At 39.0% G+C, this 20,882-nt stretch overlaps 1 protein-coding gene across 1 annotated transcript in view; it reads left to right on the top strand.

Moving 5' to 3' along the window:
• The window catches only part of LOC140243908 (DNA-directed RNA polymerase I subunit RPA2-like), a 32,256-nt gene extending 12,406 nt beyond the window's left edge, over positions 1 to 19,850 (top strand). Inside the window, exons 11-26 of the mRNA XM_072323578.1 lie at positions 2,322 to 2,406; positions 2,944 to 3,050; positions 3,793 to 3,928; positions 4,186 to 4,259; positions 4,762 to 4,968; positions 5,635 to 5,835; positions 7,181 to 7,285; positions 8,054 to 8,230; positions 9,339 to 9,480; positions 10,689 to 10,785; positions 12,203 to 12,344; positions 13,460 to 13,616; positions 14,697 to 14,822; positions 15,264 to 15,391; positions 17,268 to 17,432; positions 18,239 to 19,850. Coding sequence (XP_072179679.1) covers positions 2,322 to 2,406; positions 2,944 to 3,050; positions 3,793 to 3,928; positions 4,186 to 4,259; positions 4,762 to 4,968; positions 5,635 to 5,835; positions 7,181 to 7,285; positions 8,054 to 8,230; positions 9,339 to 9,480; positions 10,689 to 10,785; positions 12,203 to 12,344; positions 13,460 to 13,616; positions 14,697 to 14,822; positions 15,264 to 15,391; positions 17,268 to 17,432; positions 18,239 to 18,478 — 2,289 coding nt within the window. The 3' untranslated portion in view covers positions 18,479 to 19,850. The remainder of the gene's footprint in view (positions 1 to 2,321; positions 2,407 to 2,943; positions 3,051 to 3,792; positions 3,929 to 4,185; positions 4,260 to 4,761; positions 4,969 to 5,634; positions 5,836 to 7,180; positions 7,286 to 8,053; positions 8,231 to 9,338; positions 9,481 to 10,688; positions 10,786 to 12,202; positions 12,345 to 13,459; positions 13,617 to 14,696; positions 14,823 to 15,263; positions 15,392 to 17,267; positions 17,433 to 18,238) is intronic.
• Positions 19,851 to 20,882: the final 1,032 nt, after the last annotated feature.

Raw genomic sequence — 20,882 nt, forward strand, 5'->3', positions numbered from 1 at the left:
CACCTTTCAATAACGCATGTACGAAATGCGAAGAGATTATAGAGGAGAGAAAAAAAGAACACATTTGGTGCGTGCATCACAAAAGATTACAGCCGAATAACAATTCATGAAATCAACGCAATCCCGTTGAAATTTGAGGAAACAATACAAAGGCGCAAAAAAGGATCTTGAATTCAGTCCTGCATGCCGTGTTGGTTATCAAAAACGCATGCACAAATGCGACGAGATTATCGGGAGAAAAATAAAGAACACATTACCCTTCTGGTGCGTGCATGACAAAAGATGACAACCGAATTGATTCATGAAATCGCCACAATCCCGCTGATATTTCAGGTAGAAATGGGCGCAAAAAAGGATCGTGAATTCGGCCGTGCCGTGTACCTTTTAAGAACGCATGTACGAAATGCGAAGAGATTATCGGGAGAAAAATAAAGGACACATTTTCAACCCCTTTTGGCGCTTGCATCATAAAGATTACAGCCGAATAGTAATTCATGAAATTATCGCAATCCCGCGTTGAAATTTGAGGAAACATAATTGGGCGCAAAAAGAATCTCGAATTCGGCCCTGCATGCATTGTTTAATTTTAAAAACGCGTGCACAAATGCGAAGAGATTATCGGGAGAAAAATAAAGACCACAATTTCAACCCTTCTGGTGCGTGTATCACAAAAGATTACAGCCGAAATAATTAATTAAATAATCGCAATCCCTTTGATATTTGATGTAGAAATAGGCGCTAAAAGGATAGTGAATTCGGCCGTGTCGTATAGGCCTACCTTTAAGAACGCATGTACGAAATGCGAAGAGATTATTGGGAGGAAAATACAGGACACATTTTTCAACCCCTTTTTGCGCGTGCATCATAAAGATTACAGCCGAATAATAATTCATAAAATCATTGCAATCCCGTTGAAGATTAAGGAAACATTAGGCGCAAAAAGAATCATGATTTTTGGCCGTGTCGTATATCTTTTAAGAACGCATTTACGAAATGCAAAGAGTTTATCGTGAAAAAATAAAGGACACATTTTCAACCCCTTTTGGCGCGTGCATCATAAAAGATGACAGTCGAAGTAATTCATGAAATCATCGCAATCCCGCTGATATTTGAGGTAGAAATAGGCGCAAAAAGGATCGTGAATTCGGCCGTGTCGTGTACCTTTTAAGAACGCATGTACGGAATGCGAAGAGATTATCGGGAGAAAAATAAAGAACGCATTTTCAACCATTCTAGCTGGTGCCTGCATCACAAAAGATTACATCCGAAGTAATTTATGAAATCGCCACAACCCCACTGATATTTGAGGTAGAAATAGGCGCAAAAAGTATCATGAATTCGGCCGTGTCGTACATCTTTTAAGAACGCATTTACGAAATTCGAAGAGTTTATCGGGAAAAATAAAGGACACATTTTCAACCCCTTTTGGCGCGTGCATCATAAAAGATTACAGCCGAAGTAATTCATGAAATCGTCACAATCCCGCTGATATTTGAGGTAGAAATAGACGCAAAAAGGATTGCGAATTCGGCCCTGCATGCCGTGTACCTTTCAAGAACGCATGCACAAATGCGACGAGATTATCGGGAGAAAAATAAAGAACCCCTTGTGGCGCATGCATCAGAAAATATCACAGCTAAAATATTCATGAAATCATCGCAATCCAACTGAGCACCAAGAGTGAATTACGCAGCAAGTTAAGAAACGTATACGTGCGCCGATGTTGAGAAAAAGTCACAAACGCATTTGATACGATCTGATTTTACACTGTAATTCACAAACAAACATTCATTCTTTTTCTTATTCTTTTTCAATTTCTTGTGCAATAAACAATGCAAGTTTACAAAATACTAATCTGTAAAATGTACATTTTTTTTTTTTTTGGGGGGGGGGAGGTAATAGTAGTCCATTAAAAACAAAATAAATTCGCAAGTCATTTAATGTTTTTTTAGGTTGTTGTTTTTGACCAGTAAATTTTCTGCTCGGCCAGTAAAAAATTGTAAAACGGGGCATATACTGGTTCGACAGAGACAGGTTGGACCGGCAGAAAAAATGGGTTAGTGTACAGCCCTGTATACACACTTATTTTGCTTCCTTGTATTATGATGATGTATTTTTACACACTTTAATACAGAATAAGATGTGCACATCGTGTAAAATGGTCATGGAAATTTACATTTTCTGCTCTGAAAAGTCATGGAAAGTCAGGGAATTTTGAAAATGTGGAAGTGTATGAACCCTGTGTGGCGATTCCTTCTTTGTAGATTCAAATTCAATTTCATCAGTATTCTTATTTCTGGACACTGTGACTCTTATTACAGGAAAAACTAGAGAGCTGGCTCTTCAACCTTCGCTTCATTCTGGAGAAAAAAGCAAAGGATGCCCACAGATTTGTTTTCAGTGAAGGTAATGACACAACCTTAATCCTTACCAGATTGTGCAGTAGTGTATAATATACCGCATGTGCACATCTCTTGTGCAGCTTGAAATCTTGTAGAAATGTCTCTTTCACCAATTTCCCATCTTTTTCATTTTGCTCCAATTTACAGCAAAGTATTATATTGAATGGAATAAATGTTGTCTTGTTACATTTTTATGTGTTTTTTTTCTACAAAATTGTACAACAAATTATAAAGTTATTAAAACATACATTTTTTAGATTAGGATTATTGAGATGTATGGTTTTATGTATACGTTTATAGAAATAGTATTTGAAAAATATATCAATCATTGATTTAAGAGTGCATTTTATATTTCATATCCATTTTTTTTATAGTATTGATAGCATTGTTATGTTCACTGCAACACATAAACACAGGTACTGAAAGCATTCTTTTTAAACAAGAGAAAGTTGTTTTCTGTGAAGTTTGATGAGTTTTAAACAATATAAATGTAGAGTATTTCAAGAGTACCAATGAATGTGTTTTACCATTCCATACAAAGCCTCTGTGAGCATGGCTGTCAGAAATGCCGGAGATTTGACCAGAAAGATGGAATACCTCATTGCTACGGGAAATGTAGCTTCAAAGACAGGACTCGGTCTGATGCAGGTTTGTGTCGTGTGTCCCCTCCTACCCTTCCCTTCCCCTCCCCCACCCCCTCAAGAGTTCATCTATGTAGGTATTTGATTCTAAAGCTGACACATTGGTCATAGGGACCATTGTTGAAACTTCGCTGTGAGAATTTATCTCAGTTCGGTAAGTAACTGGTGATGAATGGGAGTGAAATAATCGTGTAAATCTTGCATTACAATGATGCACTGCATTACCATAGTAGCTTTAACTATCTCATATCACATTCACCTCATAGTTTGTTTGCTTGTTTTGGGGATCGGGTGTGTTGGGGATGGGGTAGAATGCCACCCAACCTGGCCAGACATGTTAAAGTGTGTGATCTATAGCCTCTAAATTGGTAGATTTAGAATTGACAACACTTTTAAGAAGATTAAAGGTAGTGTTTCAATATCAAATTGCCAAATCTTTGGAAATATCTTTTTCCTTTTCCTGATATTTCTTGTCCCTCACCCCCCTCCCCCTCCCCGACATTTATTGTTCTACAAAATCTGTACATCATACATACATTCAATGTTCATCGAAACAATTTTTTTTCTGATACAGCTGTATCTTGTAGCTTCTCTGAATTCATCCTGTACCCCGTCTAATGATTCTCAAATGTTAGATACTGAGTAAATTTTAGAGTTGCTACTTTAGTGAGGACAAGATGAGAGTCTAATTGGTTGTGAGGAGCATGACTTCACGACTTCATCTTCTCACATTCCTTCAATGTTTGCAGGCCTCAGGGATGACGGTGGTGGCAGACAAGCTGAACTTCATGCGGTTCCTCTCCCACTTCCGATGCATCCACAGAGGTGCCTTCTTTGCAGAGATGCGCACGACGTCTGTGAGGAAGCTGCTGCCAGAGGCTTGGGGTGAGTCTCGTGTTGGGATGTTCACTTTCCCCTAGGGGTACTTGCCATCAATAAAAAAAAAAAAAAGAAAACACTTACCATCTTATCAACTCCTGTGGAATTGTTTCACCCTCTACAGGGCCATACACATGCATGAATTTTGTCAAAGTATACCATCACACCACTTTGAGGTAATCCTTGGATCAATTTGTACACCATATTTGATAATTTTGTGAAGTGTTCGCCAATTTGAAAGTTGTAATTTTTCACCCTTGCAGGGTTCTTGTGTCCAGTTCACACTCCTGATGGGGCTCCATGTGGATTGATGAACCATCTCACTGCATCGTGCCAGGTATGGGCATTCCTGTAAAACGTGGAGTACGTATCTCCTTCAGATTTGATAAAGATAAAGCTAAAACAACATGGGAAATATGCCTAATAGACCAGTGTGTGGTAAGCATCATTCATTTTGTCTTTTACTGTGATGAGTCATTTTCCAGGGGCATGAATTACACAGTCTGGTGAAAATATTATAAGTTACTTCAATTAGTAGCTCTGTGCTGCAATTAGGGGCTCAGTACATTCCATTTTTCATTACTTTTATGTTGTGTTATGTATTGATGAAATTTCTGCTGATGCTGAGGGGTTTAGTCCAGGGCCCTGTTTTATAAAAACTCAAGTTGGTTAGTTGATTTCAACTGTAAGTCTATGGCAGCCTGTGTGGCAAGGAAATTTAAAATCAATTTTATCTTTTAGTAAAATGGGGCCCTGTTATGTTAACCCTAAGAAGTGTCTATTTTCAAGCAACTCTAAAGTAATTTCGTGTGTGATATCGTTATGCTCTCTTTGCCAAGGTTGTGAACACTCAGCCGATGGTGGTACCAGTAGCCCGTGCCCTCTATGACCTTGGCATGACCCCTCTGGATGGCCCCCTTCCCTGCAGGGCTTCGGACTGCTATGTGGTGGTGCTAGATGGGCGTGTCCTTGGTTACCTCCCCCACGACATTGCTGCTCAGGTGACATCCAGAATGAAAAGCCTCAAGGTCAAGGAGGAGAATGGGGTAAGAGCCGGAGTCTAAAATTTTGAGGAGGATTTCTTAGTTTTTCTGCTGCCATGAGTTTGGTGATGGCAGTGGTAGTGGTAATTCTTTTTGCTGGTGTCATTGTTGTCATCATTATTTCTTCTGCCAAAGGTATTAATGTTTTTGGCAGCATTGGTTTGTTTTTCTGTCTGTCAGTTTGCAAAATAATCTAAAAGTTTGAACAGATCTGGATTAAGTTTTGGTAGTCACCATTCTGGATCCAGGATTTGATTTTTTTTTTTTGATTTTTTTTTAAAGGGTGGAAATGTAATACTTGGCATGCATCTGTGTCGTGTGAGTGCTTTTCGATCTACACCCTGTAGTTATCTTTTGTTTTCTTGTGTTTTGATTGTCCAGCAGCCAATGATTTCTCTAGGGCACTCTACTTTGAGTTGTCCTTGTCCAGTCTCTTCTTTCTTTAGGCTCTCTGTCTTTCTTCTCCTTTCCTTCTGCCACTTTCTTTTTCTTCCCATAAAAATTTGGTTAAAAACTTTTCACATCTGTCAAAGCTGCCAATATATTCCATGTTTTCATTCTATTCACTGTGAAAGAAACCTGTCCGAGAGATGATTCTTCTGTTCGTCACCATCAGAAAGAAAATAGAATGTGAAGGAAATAGACTTCCTCTGCCTCTTGAACTAACAGGTGTCATCGACCACTGAGATAGTCTTGGTCCAGTCCAATGGCAAACTAGGGGGACAGTACCCGGGTCTCTACATCTTCACCACACCAGCAAGACTCATGAGACCGGTTCGAAACCTGGCCCTCAAAACGACAGAGATGATTGGCACCTTTGAGCAGGTCTACATGGACATAGCAGTCACTCCCTCAGAGGCACATGAGAAGGTCGGCATTTATTCTCAGTCTATTTTCTCTTTTCCTACCTGTTCCTTTTTTTTTTTTTTATTGTCAAGTCCTGTTTTAAGAGACTTTGTCCAGATATCATCTCAAAAATGTTCGCACAATGTCCAGAGAACAAACACAGGAAAACATTTCTTGCCTTGGGTAATAAAATCACAGGAGGGAGCTAGAGCCACCGTCTTGGCAGACACACACCGAAAAACCTTTTTTAAAGGTGGTATCCGTGTCAACCAAAAGATTGCCTCAGCAACATCCTTTCAGCACTCAGCGTGGAGTGTTTTAACAGGCAGAATGAAAAAAAGACTGTCTGAGCATTGTTGTGGTGGAGTGTAAGTTTTCATGATGACTTCAAAGATATTCTCTGTACTATTCCATTGTTTACAATTGTGTCAGATAGCTATACTTAATTAAAGGGAAGATAAACCCCAAGAACAATGTGGATTGAGTGAAAGCAGCAACATTATTAGAACACATCAGTGAAAGTTTGAAGAAAATCGGACAATCGATGCAAAAGTTATGAATTTTTAAAGTTTTGGTGTTGGAACCGCTGGATGAGGAGACTACTAGAGGTTATGACGTATGAGTGGACTACAATATCAAGAAAATATAAAGAAAATACTACAAAAATCCATTTTTCATGAAAATTACATATTCCATCAACTTGATACTGACATAATGTTAAGGGTAGCAATTATTCCCCCTGCTTTCTGAAAGCGGTTGGTCCACTGCTCTTTCATAATTCAAGAAAAGTGAATTTTTGTTGAATATCCTTTATATTTTCTTTGTATTGTTGTCCACTCATACCTCATATCCTCTAGTAGTCTCCTCATCCAGCGGTTCCAATACCAAAACTTTAAAAATTCATAACTTTTGCATCAATTGTCCGATTTTTCTAAAACTTTCACTGATGTGTTCTACTAATGTTGCTGCTTTCACTCAATCCACATTGCTCTTTGGGTTTACCTTCCCTTTAAAGTGCTACTTAGTGTAGAGCTATGATTGTTCCTATCTGGTATCGTTGTGGTCATTATCAAAGCAGTTTCAAGTTCATAAGGTCTATTGAAGTTTGTAATTTATTTGCTGTGTGTAGTTTCAAATGCTGTTTAAACATGATGATAGAATTGGATGAATAATCTATAAAGTTTAGATACACATTTAGTTAAGTTTAATTCTCCCTAGGAAGAGGCAAATGAATAGTTTACTCAAACAGGACCCAGAAAATGTTCTTCTGTTTTTTGTAACTCTTGTGCAGTCATGTCATCCCCTTGTTAACAAAAAAAAAAATAATGATAATAATAATCTCATGATATCACTCATTTTGTTGTTACAGACTACCCATTTAGAGCTGGGCGAGGGCAGCATTCTCAGTATTGCAGCAAGCCTGACTCCATTCTCTGACTTCAACCAGAGTCCAAGAAACATGTATCAGTGTCAGGTAGGGATCAGAGCAGCCTAAGTACAGTATTAGACTATCCGACAAAGAAACAACCTGGCAAGTGGCAAAACATACTTCACTCACTGAGACCGAAATATTCTCTGAAACATCCAAAGAATTGAATGCTAGCAGTTCCTGCAAATTCTCAGAGCACAATTTGAAAGCAGTTAAACATAATGTCTGCCAGAGTCAGACAGTTTTGTGCAGAGTCTATGTTAGGTAATTAGCAAAGTTGGGGGAGAGAGGGATGGGTTATATGGTTAATTGAATCCATTTTCTTTACCACAGCGTACATAGTGTCAGCATGATTAGTACTGTGTTTTTTTTTTTGTTTTTTTTTGTTTTTTTGTTTGTTTGTTTTTTTTTTGTACCAGCTAAGCAGTGAGACAGTCGCTATCAAGAACTCAAATGTTAGATAGATCTGAGAAGGGGTGAAAAATAGTGATATTATACTTTTCATTCATTTCAGACTGAAGGTAGGGAGTTACTTTTACTTGCTTCACTTCAGTTTCATGAAAACTTAGTCTATAAAGTGGGTCCAGCTGACACATAAGAGTTCATTTTGATCTAACTGTTCCTTGTTTCTCAGCGTCATGTATAATTTCAAGACTACATAGATTGTGTTTGTGATGTTCACTTCACTGAAACTGAAGTCATTAATGATATGTTTATGATAATAAATAGTTCATGAAAAATGACCCTTAGTCACACAATCATGTGGTAACTGGTATGTATCCATTCTTCTTTGACCTTTGCATTTCCCATTAGATGGGGAAGCAAACCATGGGATTTCCTTCTCACACTCTCCCCTTCCGAGCCGACCACAAGATGTACAAGCTGCAGACACCCCAGGCACCGGTTGTCAGACCGCACACATACGACAAGTACGAGTTTGATAACTTCCCTCTAGGCACCAATGCTGTTGTAGCTGTCATTTCTTACACGGTAAGTTCAATGGCATAAGCATGCCTTAGTCCCCTTATGACAATCATGTGTTTTCACTGGTTTTGCCACTGTGTTAGATTTTTGCTTGACTTGTATACATCTTTGTGAATTCCACCATTTGCTCCTATTGCTGTTGTATTGGTTATGTCTCCAGTCCAGCTGTATCGGAAATAATACAGCAAGTACTGTCATTTCAGTGCCAATTCAGGTTCTGTGTCATTGATGATGTGTGATTCAAGATCAGTTTCTATGCAATGTCCTGTGCAGGCATTACCACCACCAGTGCTTTTACAGGGCAGTCTTAGCCGTGTGATTTTATTTGGTATCTCCTGTTTGGGCATTTAACATTTAGACGGGGCTTGACAGAAGCATTTGCCTGTGGCAAACGGAATGATATGTCAGGCAAGTGAAAATATAAGAACATTAAACATTACTTGCCCTACCAGACAAATAAAATTTTCACATCAATAGACATATCAGAAGCTCCTCATACACAAGGCAATGAATACATTATTGCTAAGTTTGGCAAGTACTCTTTCCTGTTGGGCAAATTAAAATCTGAAAAGTTATGATTTTATTTGCCCAATAAATGGGCAAGTAATGGGCAAGAGATTGCGAATGTTAATGTTTGGCCCTGATTTAACATCAGAAAGTAAAATCTTTACTAGATTCACACATGTTTATGTAAGGATACATAAATGTGTACTTTACAGGAACAGAGGAAATAATATACTGTACGAGCTGAAATTTTCGCGTACAGATATTTTCGCGAATTGCTACTTGGAGGACATTTGCGCGTGTTGTTAATTTCGCGGTTGCGACGGTCTAACTGAACGTAACTATTTGCGCGTTGTTATTTTCGCGTGTTGTTATTTTCGCGGTTCAAAGGCGATTCGCGAAATTCGCGAAAATAAAACCACCGCGAACATTTCAGCTCGTACAGTACAAAAGACAGGAATGTGGAAAGATAGTACAAGTGATAGTTGTACTTGGAGATATATACAGAACAGATAAACATATTGGTACAGTGACAGAAAAAAGGGAATCAGAGGACGTTTTTTGAGTGATAGAGTGATGAGTCTCCTCCATGATGCTTTTTTTCTATCAGGGATATGACATGGAGGATGCTATGATCATCAACAAGGCGGGGCTGGAGAGGGGTTTCGCCCACGCCTCCATCTACAAGACAGAAGAGATTGACCTGAAACAAAAGACTGGTGATAAACGTAGTGCCGTCCCAGCAGTTTTTGGTGAGTGTAGTCTCAGATGAGGTCACTTGTGATCGTATTACTACTCTTTAAAAAGACATTATTGTCACATAAAGGGCGTCGTGAATTTACATTATTTGAATTACACGTTTAATCCCTGACTAGTTGTTGTATTTGCTCCTCTTCTTCTTTTCTTTTCTTTTCTTTTCTTCTTCTTTTTCCTCCTCCTCCTCCTCCTCCTCTTCTTCTTCTTTCATTACAAGCACAGCCCACTGTCTGGTGTATCAGCCTATTGTAATGTAATAGAACATTGTGAAGAACATTGTGAAAATATGTTTTGTGGAAGGAAATCTGTGGAAAAAAAAAATATATATATGAGAAAGACTCAGTATACTTCATAGTTCAATGTTTTCATGACATCAGTATGATACACAAAACATTTCAGAATGGCCCTCAATTCAAAGTCACAAACTAGGTTTACTCATAACCTTAACCTGTTGAGGACGGACTGATTTTGCTACAACATGCTTTTCCCAAAGACACCTGTCCGAGTATACTCAGGACTTGTCCTTAACGGGTTAATGGTGTATACAGAAAAACCTATCAAGCGCAACACAGCAGCCTTTCAAATTAGGTTTCACTATTGATAAGATGATAAAGAGTTCCCTTTGCTTGAAAATGAAGCTAAGTGTTTGATGAGCAAGGGTTAGTTATCAGTACCAGGATGCACTGCTGACATTATTTTGTTCAACATGGCAGAACTTCTGAAAACACTATCGAAAGCAGTTGGGGATCTGCATAATTATTGAGTTTGCTGTGTGAATTCTTTGCTTGCACAGGAGCTGTGTGCATGAGCTCTCTCTCCCTTATCGTCACCTCCACTAAAAATGGAAAAGGAAAATGGATGTGAGATGTACCATTAACCCGTTGAGGACGGACTGATTTTGCTAAAACTCATATTTTCCATAGACACCTGCCCGAGTATTCTCGGGACTTGTCCTCAACGGGTTAGATGAATAAAACTTATGGGAAAATCCAGTTAAGTGTACTTGACCCATTGTGGACGAGTCTCTGATATACTTGGGCTGCACAGGGGTATATGGGAAATGCGTGTTGTTGCAAAATCAGCTCGTCCACAACCTCAAATGGGTTAATAGCTATCTAGACAATGTACTTTGACAACAATTACACATACCCTCATAAAGAAAGTTATGCAGATTAAATTGTCTCTTTGGCTCTGGAACATTTAGGGTGCAATGTGGATGATCCAAGGGTGAAAGGTCAGCTGGACCAAGATGGCTTTCCTCCAGTAGGGACAGTTTTACAACAGGGAGATCCCTTCTATGCGTAAGTGTCTCTACACTCCTCATTTATATGCCAGTCTCTTATTACTTTATTTCCATTCTTTTTACTTTAGTTTTGTTTTGATGTTTTTGTTTTTTGTTTTTTGTTTTTTGTTTTGTTTTTGTCGATATCTCAAGAACCGTGTGGTGGTTTTACATCAAACTTGGTGTGAGGGTATATCCTTGGGGGATGATACTTTGTGTGGATTTTAGGGTCACAGGGTCAAAGGTCAAAGGTCACAGGTTATTTTGTGAAAAAAACATTGAAATTTCATGTTTTTCTCCATATCTCGCAAATGGTTCAAGGTATTCTCATGGAACTTAGTATATATGCTTGTACCGATGGGCAGTGATTATCTAGGGAAGTTGGGGGTCATGGGTCAAAGGTCAGGGGGTCAAAGGTCAAGGTCAACTCCTCAAAATATCACTACTTTCCTTAAAATGCAGTATGCCTGAAGGTTTTTTTTTTTTTTTACTTGATGTATGGCATGTATTACCCAATATATATTTTTGGGGAAGTTTCTTGCTCAAAGGTCAAAAGGTAAAAGGTCAAGTGAAAGTGCTAAATTGCACTTTTTCCTCCATATCTCGAAAGTAACTCAAGGTATCATCATGAAACTTACATATTTATGCGTGTTTAACCTAACAGTGATTCTCTTTGGAACTGTGAGGTCAAAGGTCAAAGGCCAGGTTTAGATAATGCTATTTTCCCATTTGATACTGAAATTATACTTTTTCTCAATACCTTGAAAATTACTCAATGCATAAACTTATAAAAGGGTCAAAAGTCAAGTAAAAATCATCAGTTCCCCAAAAATCTGCACTCTGACATTTTAATCATTCATCCAATTGAACCTAGTTCTAGGAAAGTGAACATTCAGCACATTTGTGTCAAACCTGTCATTTTAATATTTTGCCAATTGTGTGAAACTGTCATCACACATTGTCAAGACATTGTACTATAGACCTATTAGGAGAACCATGCATTATGGCGGAGGCATATCAGTAGCCATAGCGATATATCTAGTTTTTTTTTGTAGTCTTTTAACAACCATGGATGTTTCCATTGTTTTTTTGAACTTCAGTCGAGCACTTTTTTTTCAACGTACAGAAATGTGGTACAAGGTACATGTCAAAAGTGGGAAGTATTTAAATGTATACATTGTACCTACTCTAAACAAGTCTGATGAAGTGAAGTTACTGTGAATATTGTGTTGCTATAAGCACTGCATCTTGATATTGAATGAAGCCAGTGGGGATCACAGACAAAATGTGCAGAAATATTTATGCATTATACTTGGCTTGAAGATAAGGATTAATCACAATGTCATTTGAAAAAAAAAAGTGCAAGGGCTGGAGCCTGATTTTCTGCATTAAGTCGTGTTTTGAGCAAAATGTGATGTTTCGTTGCACACCTGTAGTTACATCAAGACGGACTCAAACCAAACATTTGTTGAGAGGTACCGTGGGTCAGAAGTGGCTGTGGTTGACCACATCAAACTGACCGGAAATGACCTCGGCAACCAAGTTTGTCAAAAAGCCTTCATACAGCTCAGAATACAGGTGAGATGGTCGACCTCCTTTTATCCAATTCTTTTATTTTTTTCCTTGGTCTGTGCCCTTTCTTTATGTTAGATGATTTTATAACTAGTGACGGGGATAGACTAATGCAGTTTAAAATCATTTTCTTGGAATGTTACAAAAAATATGATGTGGCAGTTTCTTGAGTGGTGCTTTTTCCTTTGCGAATGTTTGACATATGTTACCATAAATGAATGACGGCTTGTTCATTCAGTATGACTGAACTCATTGTATAATAGGCAGTATGTAGACAAAAACAAGTTAAGTCTTATTTCTATAATTTGCATAAACAGGAGCATCATATATAACAAAGTCTCTGATGCATGCATTTATGCATTCACCTTTACAACATTGAGTACCATATTTGATTTATGTAGTTTGAATAAGGACCTTGCGGAAAAAGGAAATCAGGTATCACAAGATTATAATCATTTAATTATACTGATGGCTTAGACAATTGTAGGATATAGGGAACAAGAGCACTGGCTGGCAGAAAGGTCTGAAAAGAAAAATCTTTTTATGTGCAAACACTGATGGCTGCTTCAGTCTCAGCAAGAAAGCAGGAAGATAGTGTAGATTTCCATTGTTGCTGTGGCAGTTTGCAATCATGAAGATGTGATGCACTTTGATGTAATTCCAGTGAGAAAATGATTCCAGGGCTGATTGTATTGTGACAGTCTACATTCTATACCTTTACACAGTCTGCCTTGATACTCATAACTAGAACAAAAACAAACAAACAGACAAACAGCTCCTTTATGGGCATTAAATATAGTGAGATATTGTAAAAGAGGAAATTTTTGCCATGACCAGAAACAAGTGCAAAAAATAAATGCAAACAAATATTTGTACTTGCTATATGTAATACTATTTAGTACTTTGATTCCTCAGAAAACAAAAAATTGTGAAGTTTATCTTACTCTGCTGAGCACAAAGATTTGCTCACATTAAAATGTCCGCCTTCACAGTCGTTGGGACAGAACAAGATATGAGTGTGGATGGTTACCGTGGAACTGCTATGGGGATATTGTACTGAAAGAATGGCTGTCCTTGGGGAATGGTCTTATAGAACCTTGTGTTTTAATTTGTCATTGCAGAGGAATCCCATCATAGGAGACAAGTTTTCCAGTCGCCACGGCCAGAAGGGGATCTGCAGCCAGCGATGGCCACAGGAAGACATGCCCTTCACTGAGAGTGGCATGACACCCGACATCATCTTCAATCCGCATGGCTTCCCCTCCCGTATGACCATAGGCAAGTCACTTATGCAGTTACTCTGCATTTTTTTTTTCTGTTGTAACAGATCTCAAATACAGGCAGGGGTGTGAGAATTCAGAGTTTAATCTGATTTCAGACATTTTACAGTGTCTTAAAACCCACTTTTCAGGCTTCTTTTTTTTTCACAGTTTAATGCACTTCAGGCTTTGTTTCACAAGTTTCAGATTTTTTCAGACATTTTTCAGCAAGTACTCTCACATTTCTGTATAGGGGAACCTTGTTAAAATGAGCTGTTTGGGAGCACTGAAATTTCCTCTTTACAATGAGTATCTCATTTCATCAGGGATAAATTCAGAAGAGTATATTTAAATGGAATACAGCCTGCAAAATAACACCTTGTTAAAATCAGGTGTCTCACTATAACCAACCTTGTTACCTTGTTATGACAAGGTTTCACTGTATTTTACTTATACAGTGCTTATGTTGTCTTGTCTTGTCTCATATTACTTAGTAAGCCTAGAGTATTTTTTAAGACAAAACATCTCTGAAGACTGCCAGGATATGAGTAACTATGTCATTTTATATCAGTTCAGTATGGATTCCTGCAAAATGATAATTGACAAATTGGCCAATCACTTCACAGAGCTATGAAAGGTAAAAGAAATTATGTAGTGTATTAGCATGCCATATCTTTCTTTGCTCATTTATGTGTCAGATACCACAACCAACTGAAGGACTCCAGAAATTAAAATTTTAATTGTATCTTGTATTAAACCTTGTATGATTAATTATGTCATTCCGTATCAGTTCTGAATGACTTCCTGCAAAAGTGATACTGTAGTTGACAAATTGACCAATCACTTCACAGAACTATGAAAGCAAGCCATGGTAAAAGGGAAAAGGGTAAGAAGAAATTATGTACCCTATTAGCATGCCATATCTTTTTGCGCTCAATTTATGGTGGTTACCACACCCAACTTAAGGGCTGCTGAAACCAAATTTTTATTGATATCCTGTATTGCAATGGGGAGAAAAATGAGTTGTACTTTTTGCACTATAGCACTAGTAAGTGGCACTGAAACAGGAGATTACGACTTGATTTCCATTGCTGTACAGGTATGATGATCGAGAGCATGGCAGGAAAATCTGGCGCCCTTCATGGTCTGTGTCATGATGCAACACCATTCACTTTCTCTGAGGACAAGCCCGCTGTTGATTACTTTGGCAAGCTTCTAACTGCAGGTAGGTGACCAGTTTGGCATTGTTGAGGCAGATGCGGCAGACATTTATGCCTTGCAATGTCAATGAGCGTATCTGCCACTTTGCTTTGTAGGTAAATCAGCTTAGAAGACCTGATAATGAGACATGATTTTTAATCCTTTTCCTACTTGTGTGGCTAGGCCTTTTTTTCAAATTCGTTGTTTGTTTATTTGTTGTTTTTTTTGTTTTTTTTATAAAGCACATAGAGACGCAATCAGTGACAGTGATATTGGCTGTATAAGCACCATGTTATGTTATTATTTGTGTGAGACTGGAACAAGTTGTCATGTGTGAGTTGGTTCTTAATTTTGTATTGGTGTTGCTGTTTTGAGTATTTTCTTTGGAGAGGAGATTGAATGAAACAATGGTGTATTCATTGCTCTTTGATCTGAAATCTGTATACAAATTTTCTGCATGTTTTAGGAGGATACAACTACTATGGAACAGAGCGGATGTACAGTGGTACGTCAGGTGTGGAGCTTGAGGCAGACATCTTCATTGGTGTTGTCTACTACCAGAGGCTCAGGCATATGGTGTCGGACAAATTTCAGGTAAATGGGCCTACAGCGGAGGCTGTATTGACTTGCCAGTGCCAATCTGCATATCATTTACAACTTTTAGTTGATGCTATGGTTGATAAGAAACATAGTATAACTCATACTGGAAGGTAATCACAGGATCTGGGGGTAATTTCATTTTTGGTCTCTGTTTTCATAGTCTCTCTAGGATCCTCCTACAACATACTAGGTAAACCACAGGGTCATTTGGGCCTTCGCTTGCCCGACATATTTTTCTTTGTCTCCAACACCTTGCTTATTCATTACAGTTCCCCCCTAGGACAATTACCCCCTGGACTATTACCCAAGACCCTTCCCCTGTTCCTACCCCTAACCCTAATAATAATCCTGAACCTAATCCCAACTCTAATCCACACTTTAGCCCTGCCCTAACCCTGTAATCTTTACTCTACCCCTATCACTAACCAGTATTTAGATTAGGGGGGTAATTGTCCCCGCCGAACGAGTTCGAGCAGGGGACTATGAAACGGGCTCCGTACGTGTGTGTGTCCGTGTGTCCGTCCGTCCGTCCGTGCATCCGTGTGTCCGTCCGTGTGTGATAAAAATCTTCAATTTGCTACTTCTCTGTCATTTATGAGCCAATTTTGATTCTGTTTGCTTTATATGATAGCACTACATGGGAGCTCTGAAACTTCTACACAGAATTTCAGTCGTGACCTTTGACCTTGACCTTTGACCTATATTGTACATTTTGCTACAAAATGCTACTCCTTCGCCATTTCTAACCCGATTTCGATTCCGTTTGCTTTATGTGATGGCACTAGGTGAGGGCTTCAAAACTTCTACACAGAATTTTGACCTTTGACTTCTTTGACCTTTGACCTTGATTTTTGACCTGTATTGTACATTTTGCTACAAAATGCTACTCCTTCGCCATTTCTTACCCGATTTCGATTCCGTTTGCTTTATGTGATGGCACTAGGTGAGGGCTTCAAAACTTCTACACAGAATTTTGACCTTTGACTTCTTTGACCTTTGACCTTGATTTTTGACCTGTTTTGTACATTTTGCTACAAAATGCTACTCCTTCGCCATTTCTTACCCGATTTTGATTCCGTTTGCTTTATGTGATGGCACTAGGTGAGCGCTTCAAAACTTCTACACAGAATTTTGACCTTTGACTTCTTTGACCTTTGACCTTGATTTTTGACCTACAAATTTGTATATTGTACATTTTGCTAAAAAATGCTACTTCCGGCGGGGACATATATTACGCACCGTGTAATTTCTACTTTTCCTTGTTGTCTTGGGGGTAATTATCCTGATATGGTTCATTACACAGTCCAGTTCTTCATTAGTATAACACGGTTAGATCTCTATCAATGTTGAGGGAGGTGGTGAAGGAAGTGAGGTTTAATGCCTGTCTTTTGTGTTTGGCTTTTACTCCCATTATTTATCAGTGACTCCGACATCATCTAAGGTCACCACAAGGTCTCATTAGTTACATTCAGACGACATGCCCTAACCTCGAGGTTAGGAAACCTCGAGGTTAAGATCTTGCCCCCAAACTACGACGTGCGTCCACACGACGAATCTTAACCTTGAGGTTAGGAAACCTCAAGGTTAAGCTCCTGCCCCTTTGAGTACGTTGATTTTTGTGTCCACACGGTGCTTAACTACAAGTGGGACCCCCGCAGCTCGTGGTTAGAGCGCTAACCATAAGATTTCTCGTGGCTCTTAACATTGAGCTAACCTCGAGGTTAGCTAACTACGAGTGCGTCTTCACAGTCCCTAACTACAAGCTCTAACCTCGAGGTTTCCTAACCTTGATGTTAAGGCTTGTCGTCTGAAGGTAACTTTTGTTATACTTGCATGATTAATTCATATTATGTTTTCATCAACCTCCCAGGTGAGGTCAACAGGACCAGTGGACATCCTGACCCACCAGCCAGTGAAAGGGAGGAAGAGGGCAGGAGGCATCAGGTTCGGTGAGATGGAGAGAGACTCTCTCCTGGCCCATGGTACATCGTTTCTCCTCCAAGACAGACTTCTAAACTGCTCGGACAAGAGCCTGGTAGGTATCACTGCATCAATCTGTCAAATTCTCACCTTCGGAGCAGTTTCCCCCCTGATGTTTGACAGAAAATTTACAATATGTATAGTTTGGTTTTGGAGAAAAAAGTTGGATACTTTATAGTGAACATTAGCATGGTACTATTAAGTGTTGCAGGTTTTTTTTCCCCCTACAGTGTATATGAGTTGCCCCTTCTCCATATCATGCTATTAAAATGAGCTTTTTACTTCATCAAGTCATTTTTGGAAGGAAATCAGTTTGAAATGATTTTTCTAATATTTTTGGCTGAGGTGGAACATAGATGTTTTATTGACTGAAGGGGGGAAAAAAGCAATGCAGAGATGCCAAGTCTTCCTGATTCTGCTGTAGAATTTCAGAATCTCCCTGATTTGAGGATTAATTTTGCCCATTAAGGAGAATGGATATGCAAATGTCTCCATGGTACTCTTTAAAATCTCCCTTATTTTTGTAGGTGAATGTTGACAGCAATGGCAGTTATTGATGCAAACACAAAACTGTCTCCAAAAATTTAATGTCAGGACCTTTGTCAGTTTACTTAAATATGTTAACAGAAAAGAAAAAGTTCTTCTTAATCGTGGACTGTTGTTAACATTCATTTTTCTTCTCAGTGATGTCACTGACATCACTTTCAATAGTGAGACTTCTCTGTAAGGTATTATATGCAGCAGTTTTGTTTTGTGTGGAGATGCTATTCAAGTTGATCTTGGGTTCCTTTTTGCTGAAATATTCTGTACAATGCCTACAGAATATCATGACCTCTGACCTTTGATCTCTGACCTCCCCAGACACGGGTGTGCACCAAGTGTGGCATGCTCCTAGGGATCCACCTGGAGAAGCAGAGCCAGAAGACTCGCGACGAGAAGCCGGACCTCCAGGACCTTCTGACCAGTGGCCACAGGAAGTGGGTCTGCGCCACCTGTGATTCCTCGGACAACATCGAGCCGGTCACTGTGCCCTACGTCTTCCAGTACCTTGTGGCTGAACTCAGTGCCATGAACATAAAGGTTACCTTGGGCGTGAAGTGATACACCCAAACAAACGATTGCCAAATAAATATTTGTCAGCTAGAGAGATCACACCAGTGTCTTCCAGAACAAAGTTGTTGGGCACAGTGTCACCTCTAGGATGACTGGAGCACGAAATGATGCATTTTCTCCCCTCCAGTGGTTGTCATGGAAACAATTCCTGAACAAGAAAATGTGTTTTCCATAACTTCATGGCCACATGCAGTGCCATGAACACCACGGTTACCTTGAGAATATCCCCATGTGTCATGAACTCATTCATCAGCATATTGATGTTTTTTGCTATCTTCTGCCAAGCTTAGAGCAATGAACAAAAAGGTTACATGGGGAGGAAATGTTGCATTCTACACAAAGATTGTCAAGGCAACCTGCTATTGCATCCAGAACCTCGGAGATGAGATCAGTGCAGTGAACTTCAAAGTACCTGAACATGAAGTGATGTACCATGTGCAGTGGTTGTTTGGGACAAACACCAGCCGTATAGACTATTTATTTGTATTTGTAATACACATGCTTCACAAATTTGTACAATGATATCATCAGTAACTAAAAACTTAGAACCGTTTTTAGGTGGTATGCCGTTTTGGATTTTGTACGTACAACTAGCAGTTACAGTTGTTGCCATGGCAATGCCCAGAATGACCATACTTGTGATTTTGCTCCAATACTTTAAAGATTATTAGTCCCAATCCACATGCCACGTTGCACAAAGGAATTAACTCTGATTTAGATATAAATGAATAGCAATACGTGATTTACTGAATGAGAATATTGGTTATTAGTGAAGATGACATTTCATCATGCATTCTTTTTGGGAGGGGGGGGGGGGGGGGTGTGGTAGGGATGAACCAAGAATGTAAAAAAAATGTGCATGTCTGTTTGTGTCAAAGAGAAAGAGCCAGTCATTCCAGGCCACAGTCCCTGAAGGAAGATCTTTCAAAGTTGAAACTTGCTTACGACTGCACTTCAGACATTGAATTGAAGCGTCACTCTTGTAAAACATGAGTGCAAGCATTTAGAGAATGTGCAATGCTAATGAGTTGCCACAGCTCCAATCTCATTTTGTTTCATTTATACTGACAATTTTGAAGTGCATATATTCCCAGTTTACACATTTCCAACACATGATGCACTTCTGGTGTGTATTAGCTTTTGATAGGTCCATAGCCATTGCAGAAGATAGACGAGATTCCTGCTGACAGTGGCTTGAATTTATTATTAAAGCTGATCTTTGGACAATATTCTTTTTCTTTTTTACAATATCTGTAATGATGCGGTATGGGCCATGCATTACATTGCCAAAGTGTGTTATGGTTCCTTTATTATGAAAGTGCTATGTGGGCATGTTGCACACAGAGAAAACAAGAATACTACGTAGAAATATAATTTTCTCAAATATGAATTTCTGTGTGGTATGTCTTCATTTCTCCATCCTGTTCAAATGAGTTGCCATATTTTTGAAAAACAAAGATATGAGTTTGAATGTAAATGCATGAGAGAGAGAGAGAGGGAGAATGAACCAAAATGGGGGGGGGGGGGGGGGTAAAAAGGTAAGTGTTATCCTCTGTGTGTATTAGTGAATGATAGAGGGAGAGAGAGATTGAGATTGCAGTGTAAAAGGGATGAGTTTTATACTGCAAGTCTTTTTTTTACCTTCTTCTCCCAGGACACAAAATCTTCCTTCAATATTGCTTTCCTCTTCCTCATTGTCCTTTGATTCTTATCTTCCTCAATCTCTTTATCTTCATGTTCCACATTTCCTCCATCTTTTATTTCTCTCCATCATGGGGACTGCACTTTATAAGCTTCAAAATAGACTTGTGGGACAGAGAACATGGCTGCAGAGGATTAATACTGTATTAAACTGAGTGATACAAATTGGAACAGGCAAAAAATAATTCTCTTGTTTTATTGGTTTATTACATCAATTCTGATATACTACATTGTAATGAACTGTATTCATTTAGCATAAAAAAAAAACAACAACAAACAAACTGCTGAAAACTGCCTATCCAATAGTGGCCATGCAGCCAGTGGAGTGAAATTGAGTCAAAAGGGGCCCAAATTTTTTATAATGGCAGAATCTTCGTCAGAGGCAAAATGACAAAAACAAGTAGGGAACACAATCACATGTATTATGGACTACACACAACTAACACAGTCTGAGGAGGGCAAGGGACACAGGACAATGAAAACAAAAGGGGTGGGTTAGAAGTTAAAGGCAGAGAGCCAAATGGGTACAGTGTACTAAGTATTGGAAGGGGGATTAAAGCAAGGGGGTGAACAGACAAAAGGCAGAGGTGGGCCAGTGATGATCCCAAGGATCAAAGGGGGCAACCTGTGAAGGATGATGATGAATAGGGAGGCAACATCAAACAAGATATGGGACAACAAAAGGGTAAAG

This window comes from Diadema setosum, chromosome 20 (assembly GCF_964275005.1).
Source record: "Diadema setosum chromosome 20, eeDiaSeto1, whole genome shotgun sequence".
NCBI classification, from domain to species: Eukaryota; Metazoa; Echinodermata; class Echinoidea; order Diadematoida; family Diadematidae; genus Diadema; species Diadema setosum.